The following is a 6,635-nucleotide window of genomic DNA, read 5'->3' as shown; positions in this document are numbered from 1 at the left end:
CCCCCCCCCCCCCCCCCCCCGTAGACTCTAATTTGATGATATAGCGAAGTATTGATGGAGTTTAATCTCTCCTCGGCCTCTCATGGAAAGTAAAACTCATGTGGTTAATTGATTCCTTAGCTGTGTCTTTGTCTCCGCAGCGAGGCGGAGCTCAAGTCCTCACTCCAGATCCTGTTGGAGTTGGAGATGCACATCAGGGACTGTGGGAGCAATCCATTCACCTCACAGAAACCAGAGCAGGTCCAGTCTTGCCCAAACACAACGCCAGTCTTCTGCAACTCTCACTACGTCCGTTTCCAGGGATTGCTGCCTCAAGAAGACTTAGAGGAGCCTGGGCTCGACAATTAAGAGAACGTCATGTGGAAAACCCAAGCCTGTACAGAAGTTTGTACTCTATTGGTTCCCTGAGGTAGCATGGTAGTTAGATTCAAAGGGTCATGGGTGTGTACATATGTAATGAGACCAAAATGAGTTCATCTTTTTATGGTTCTCTGTAATTTGGTCTGCGGCTGGACGTATTCCCAAAACTCACAATAGCGGCATGAAATCAGATCATATGCATACTAATGTAACACATTATGTAAAATTACACCTAAATAAATTAGACACTGCCGCAGTGCCGGAATTTAGTTTATTTTACCTTTTGTGATGCTGCTTTGTAGCTGTTGCTGGACTCTGAGTGGTGAGTGTGTGTTCTGGATTAACACCACAGACAGTAGAATAGTCCTGGTGTGCTGATTGGAGACTCTCCATAAGCTATTATGCCTTTTCCCTGATGCTTTAAAATAAAAATAAAATCATCTTAAAAATGACAAGCCACATTAAGACAATCTTTATATGACAGACCTGCTTTAGAATCTGCTATCTGTGACAAGGAAAAATTAATTTCCCTGGAGTTTATTGGATTAATGTGGGAAAACAACTAATAATACTGAATAATGACACTGATACAAATGTGTTAAACACACCATCACACCTATGTGTGTCCATTGTTTTGCTCCATCAGCAGGACATGTTTTACAGTCTGTATTTACAGTGAGACTCTGCCCTCTAGTGGATGACAGTGGATATGCAAAATATAGGTCGCGTTGTGGTTGTAATAGGGGGCCTCGGGGCTTTTTTTGAAATGGCCATATATGTCCAGGTGAGTTAGATTTAGAATGAATTAACTTCAATTAAAATAATTCTGGGTTGGCATCCTGTCCTCACAGTAATGGATGTGTGTCTGGTGTTTTTCTTGCAATGAAAACGACGCACAAACATGAGCACGTTGTTTTCTGTGAAGTCGGGAAGGGTCTGGAGTTGTCAGAGCTTTCTAGAAGGAAAAGCACAGCTGCTATATGTGGCACGAGCTCAGATGACAAACCAGAAGAGACGCCGAAGAAGAAACTGCGAACAGCGCGCGAGCGGCAGACTCATTCACAAATGTCGGAAACTGAGAGGTAAGTAGGTTTGTACTAAGTTATTGCTACTTTTTTTTACTTACATCTTGGAGAACATGTCACTACTCGAGCTTCAGGCAACTATTATGCAAATTTGCTTCGCATATAAATTCGTTATGAATCTCTCCATGCAGTCTGCTGTATTTGTGTCAGCACGTGCTGCGCTCCTCCCCTCACACTGAAGCACATGTTTCAGTCCAAGAATAGAAACGTGGCCTATAGGTTGGACGGGCTATGTGGTTGTCTAAAATTGGTAACGTTATGTTAGCTTGTACTAATGAGTTACTGGTCATTAATTATATATGTTATGTATGCTGTTTGTTTGTTGTTGTTGTTGTCTCTCTAGAGCTGGTCTGGAGACCAGGGTTAAAGCCCTGGCCTTGCAGTCTCAAAAAGACATGTTTGAGAAGATGGAGGATTCTTTTAAAATCTGTGCCTGTTGCGAGAAGCGTCCAAATCAGCTTTCAAAATGCCAGAGCCTGAAGCGTTGTACCAGGTTAAAAAAAAAAAAAAAAAACCCAAAACAAACAAGATCTGAGCCAGCTTGATATTTCTTCATCGGTGTGAGTCATGTTACAATCACAGATCGGTCACTTAGCTCGTGTCTTTGCACAGATGTCTGAATGTTTACTACTGCTGTAAAGACTTTCAGAAGGAGGATTGGCCCAAACACAAGAAGTTCTGCTCACAGCTGCGTCTGGCTGCCATTGACAGAGTCGTGGAATGGCTTTTATTCAAAGGTAACACGCAGACCACAGACAAACTATCACAAAGGCCAAGAGATTTCTTCTTCTTCTTCCAAGAATGAATGTGTAATAAAGGATAGTTAGCATAGCGCATGAACTGTCTCTCCTTCTGTTACTAAAGTAATTGTATGCTTTTTTTCATACCATCAGGGTACCTTCCATTCCCGACAGAAAAGTGGTCAAAGCCCCAGTCAGAGGTTAAAGGCTGGGATGACTGGCTTGCAATGCAGGGAGATCTAACAGCTCGCCTCCATCCCATTGTGAAAGGAGCGAACATGAAAGACTTGTGGACCAATGCTGGCCGGTCTCAGCCCGACGACAAGGACCTGAAGCAGTCGCTGTGGAGGGTTTGCAGCGAGTTCTTCTCCCGGCCGCTGACCATAGCCTGGGCGATGAGACTGTTCGGCCTCAACCCTTGTTCCAAACCTCTCACCGTTCACCTGGTGGGGGCGGGCCACAGCGAGACCATGGCAGCCAGACTGACGGACTACGATGAGCTGAACAACATGTTCCCCGAACACCAGGGCATAGAGATAGTCATGGTGGGACCAGAGGTGGTGGACGGCCCCATCGCGAGGCCTCCTCGCAGGGAGTTTGGCCCCAGGAAGAGAGTCTACATCAGCGCCCACAAGGGCCTCTACCACCAGTTCTGGGAAGATGTGGTGGAGAAAGAGGAAGCAGCCAAGCCAGACCTGGTGGTTGGATTCCATCCAGGTGAGAACATCTTTTCCATCACAAACTAGCTGCTGAGAAGGAGTGTCTTCTTCATACTGACCTCATTTGTTTTCCTTCACATCTTTTTGTTCCAAGGGTTTGATGCCAGTCAGGGCCTGGACCAGGGCTGGCTTCCAACACTTCTGCTCCTCAGGGATTACGAGATTCCTTCTCTGTTCACTGCTCTCAAGTGAGTGTCAGAGAATAGCAGCCACACCCGCTGTGAATACACCTCACAGGACGGCGCAGTGGCTGAAAGTAACCGAGTACATTCACTCAAGTACTGTGCTTCAGTGCAGTTTTAATTTCTACCTTTATTTTACCGCTTTAGCCAAGACAAAGATTCTACACAATACACAGTAATATTGATCCAATAGTATAATACTATAACACTGACAGGAGCCAGTCAGCTTAATGATTACTTCTACTTTAATACTTAAAGTACATTTTGGAGTATTTTGATATATTTGTATATGATATGTAAACACTAAAAAAGTACAGCCTCTCTATCCTCTCCCTGCTCTCTTGTCATCCATGTGAATTCCCCCGTGTGTGTGTGTGTGTGTGCGTGCGTGTGCGTGTGCGTGCGTGTGTGTAATGCCTGCTGACGCTCCTTGTCCTCCACCCGCAGCGAGACAGAGATGACCTACTCCCTGCAGATCCTCTTGGAGTTGGAGATGGACATGAGGGCAAGCGGAGCCAGCCCCTTCGCCTCGCTGAAACCAGAAGTGGTGGGCTCGAGTCCCAACAAGCCTCCGGTCTACTGCAACTCCCACTACTTCTGTTTTCAGGGCGTGCTGGAGACGGTGGAGTTTGAGGAGCAAGAGGAGACCTGAGGGAGCCGAGTGCTGCAGTCTACCCTCTGTTGTCTCACAGCTGGAACTCTTTTCTTGGGACAATGAAGCATTGTTTGTATATGCCTATTTTTACTGATAATGAAAGCATGTAATGTGTCTAAATACATAAAACGTTAGTAGTATTTTACTTTGGTCACGGCTGTACGTGTTTGCTTTGACATTTGCATTCACTATCTCAGTTTCATGGCATGTAAATGCCAGAGATGTAAGTTTTGAATACACTGTCTGTGAACTATATTGTTGTGTTAGCAGAGAGGCATTAAAACATCACAGAAACAGTCAAATGTCTGACAATAAAAAAATGTAAATGATTAAATACGGGTGAGACTGCATTGTCCACTCTGGTTAAACACAGCTTGGACATCATTTCAAAATAAATGATGCGCCTCTAGTCATTTCAATTTGACAAGAAATTCTCGAAAAATAAATAATTCACAATTATCTGTGAACAGCTTTTGAGAATGAAGTATGCAAAACAATGACATAGCCAAAACAAACAAAAACATAGTCACCTACTGAAGCCTTCCATACCGCAATGCAGGATTTATGATATATATTTCACATGTTTGGTAACATACAGTACATATAGATAGCTACTGTCCATTGAATATTTTCCCTCTCACTGAAGTAATTAAACAAACAAATCAGTATCTTCAGTATCTCGTGTCCGTTTCTAGCGAGATCTGAGGGTTAAAACCAGGTCCACGATGTAAAAGACAATATTGACGATGGCTCCAATGGTAACAGTATTCATGTTTACCAAAGAACACTTGTCACAGGTCTAAGGATTGTACATGTAGCGCTTGTAACCGAAGATGCACCAGAGAATGACGGCCAGCAGGTACAACAGCACAGCCACGACGTTAAACACAAGCTCCATCACGCTCAGCTTGAATGAGAGCAGATACTGCAGTAGCTTGAGCAGATGGAGGACTATGATGACCACGGTGACCAGGAGGCAAACGGCAAACACAGTGATGCTGCATATCATCCCGGGAGGGCGAAAGGACCATTCACCATTCACAAAGTGGTCAGCGGCAGCAGTGAGAATGATGCACGCTGTAAAGGCCTCTGTGGTCCGGAGTCGTCCTCGCGGGCCGGATAAGTAGCCGCTCGGAGACATCTATTTTTGCATTCCACCGTCGATCAGGAAGACAGCGGTGGCGACCAGGGAGGTGATGAAACACAGGATGTTGGTGAAAACAGCTGCAAAAATGACCGTGGCTGAGGTGATCATCACAGCACACAAGGTGGTGAGCCCGCACGTCAGGTCTGCCCAGCTGGGGAGGAAGACAGCCAGGAGGATGGGCCTCATTTTGGCCTCCACCACGCTCAGAACCAGGGGCACAGTGATGCAGAAAACCCAAACGAACTCACACCAGACACCCCAAGGATTCACCGCCCTGTCTCGAGAGATGATGATAATGAAAGATAAAGCGCTGAAGATTATTTCCAGGAGGCGCAAAAGGCCTCGACAGCCCTTGAATGGGCCACACATGGTGCTCAAATTTAGGAGCCCCGGATTTTGAAGACAAAAAGTTGGAATTAAAAGTGTCCTCAGTTATGCCAGTACTCTGCAAAATCAACCGCACTTCTGAGTTCATTCCTTGTTGTGCTGCTGTTCCATTGTCGTATTGAGGTAGAGCCACGCGTTCACGTCAGGAAGGCATCATTTGCATAATTACTTTTAATCAAATTTCCAGATTCATGAATTCCTCAGTGTGCCAATGTGTTTTCCACGAAGGTCTGAATTGGAAGGAGACTGCTTTTGCACTCTTGACTCTTTCTAGTATGTTCCAGTTCTAGTATGTATGCATGTCTAGTATGTTGTGTTAAAACCCCATAGCTGAGTTTTTCTGCAGTTCATGTCTATATTTTTAATTTATTCAGCAAAAAGTAAATTGACATTTACTCTCTTATGTGTTCAAATGAACATGCCCCACCCCTTTCTTCTCATCTTTCATCTGTTACCTTTATCTTCTAAGGATCATAGGCTCAAAATGATATGAATTGATTGATTTTACCATAACCAGATCAATAAGTGTTTTTTTTTAGATTTTACCTTGAAATTCAACTGCAAACTGAAAAGTGTATAATCTGTTATTCCTATACAAATACATATTTCTTCTGTAATTTGTAGCCTTTTTTTAATCTAGTATCGGAAAAGACGATGACATCACAAATATGTCATTATGAGAGCGTCACTTTATTTTCATTTAGGTACTCCCGCCCTCACCGGTCTGTAGCTGACAAATCTCAGGACACACAGGTGTTCGTTCGTGTGTAATCTCATTTCAAACAGATGAAATGCAACACATTTTACACCTTTAAATATTCATTGGCAGTGCCATATGCAGTTTATATTTCACAGCAGCACATTAGGAAATATAAAAACAGACAGTGAAATAAAAATATGCATAGAGCTGAATTGTACATCATTCAATAAACTTTACATTGCCTCTCTAATAAACTGGACAATATCTGACAGATTATTGTAAAATGTTGGTGGTATATGTAAATTACCTTTTAGCTCTGGCAGTATGAATGTAATCAGAAATCGATGTTGAAAACCAAAATCCATTATTAGTGTACAGCCACAGTTTCTGCTCAGCTACTATTTGGACATAAATGTGATCATGTGACTTCAGGGCAGAAATGGCACTGTTCACTTGAGACCAGACTTTAAAAGCATTATTGAAACTAGAAACATCTGTTTAGCTAGAGTAATAAACAAGTTGAATAAAGGTTAAACAAGTTTGGAGGTTGGTAGCTAACCTGGGAGGGTAAATTTGAATACTAACCGTGGCCCTTTGCTGCATGTCGGCCCCACTCTCTCTCTCTCTCTCTCTCTCTCTCTCTCTCTCTCTCTCTCTCTC

General features: G+C 43.6%; 2 protein-coding genes across 2 annotated transcripts in view; both read left to right on the top strand.

Moving 5' to 3' along the window:
• LOC116381575 (putative protein MSS51 homolog, mitochondrial) overlaps window positions 1–1,192 on the top strand; it is a 10,486-nt gene extending 9,294 nt beyond the window's left edge. Inside the window, exon 7 of the mRNA XM_031843842.1 lies at window positions 141–1,192. Within this exon, the coding sequence (XP_031699702.1) occupies window positions 141–348 (208 nt within the window). The 3' untranslated portion in view covers window positions 349–1,192. The remainder of the gene's footprint in view (window positions 1–140) is intronic.
• Window positions 1,193–1,318: 126 nt separating this feature from the next.
• On the top strand, window positions 1,319–3,826 carry LOC116381580 (putative protein MSS51 homolog, mitochondrial). The gene is made up of 6 exons (XM_031843848.1): window positions 1,319–1,442; window positions 1,789–1,938; window positions 2,058–2,182; window positions 2,339–2,902; window positions 2,999–3,092; window positions 3,534–3,826. The coding sequence occupies exons 1-6, from the start codon at window positions 1,426–1,428 to the stop codon at window positions 3,736–3,738; spliced, it is 1,155 nt and encodes a 384-aa protein (XP_031699708.1). The 5' UTR covers window positions 1,319–1,425; the 3' UTR covers window positions 3,739–3,826.
• Window positions 3,827–6,635: the final 2,809 nt, after the last annotated feature.

The sequence above is a fragment of the Anarrhichthys ocellatus genome, unplaced genomic scaffold (genome assembly GCF_004355925.1).
Source record: "Anarrhichthys ocellatus isolate YVR2014 unplaced genomic scaffold, GSC_Weel_1.0 scaffold4, whole genome shotgun sequence".
Classification (NCBI taxonomy): domain Eukaryota; kingdom Metazoa; phylum Chordata; class Actinopteri; order Perciformes; family Anarhichadidae; genus Anarrhichthys; species Anarrhichthys ocellatus.
This window is presented reverse-complemented; position numbering and strand designations above follow the sequence as displayed.

What these genes read in the sequence shown, in the direction of transcription:
- LOC116381580 (XM_031843848.1), top strand. An exon ending in AGCCTGAAGCGTTGTACCAG is followed by an intron (nt 1,939 to 2,057) that starts GTTAAAAAAAAA and finishes GTCTTTGCACAG; the next exon opens with ATGTCTGAATGTTTACTACT. An exon ending in GGAATGGCTTTTATTCAAAG is followed by an intron (nt 2,183 to 2,338) that starts GTAACACGCAGA and finishes TCATACCATCAG; the next exon opens with GGTACCTTCCATTCCCGACA.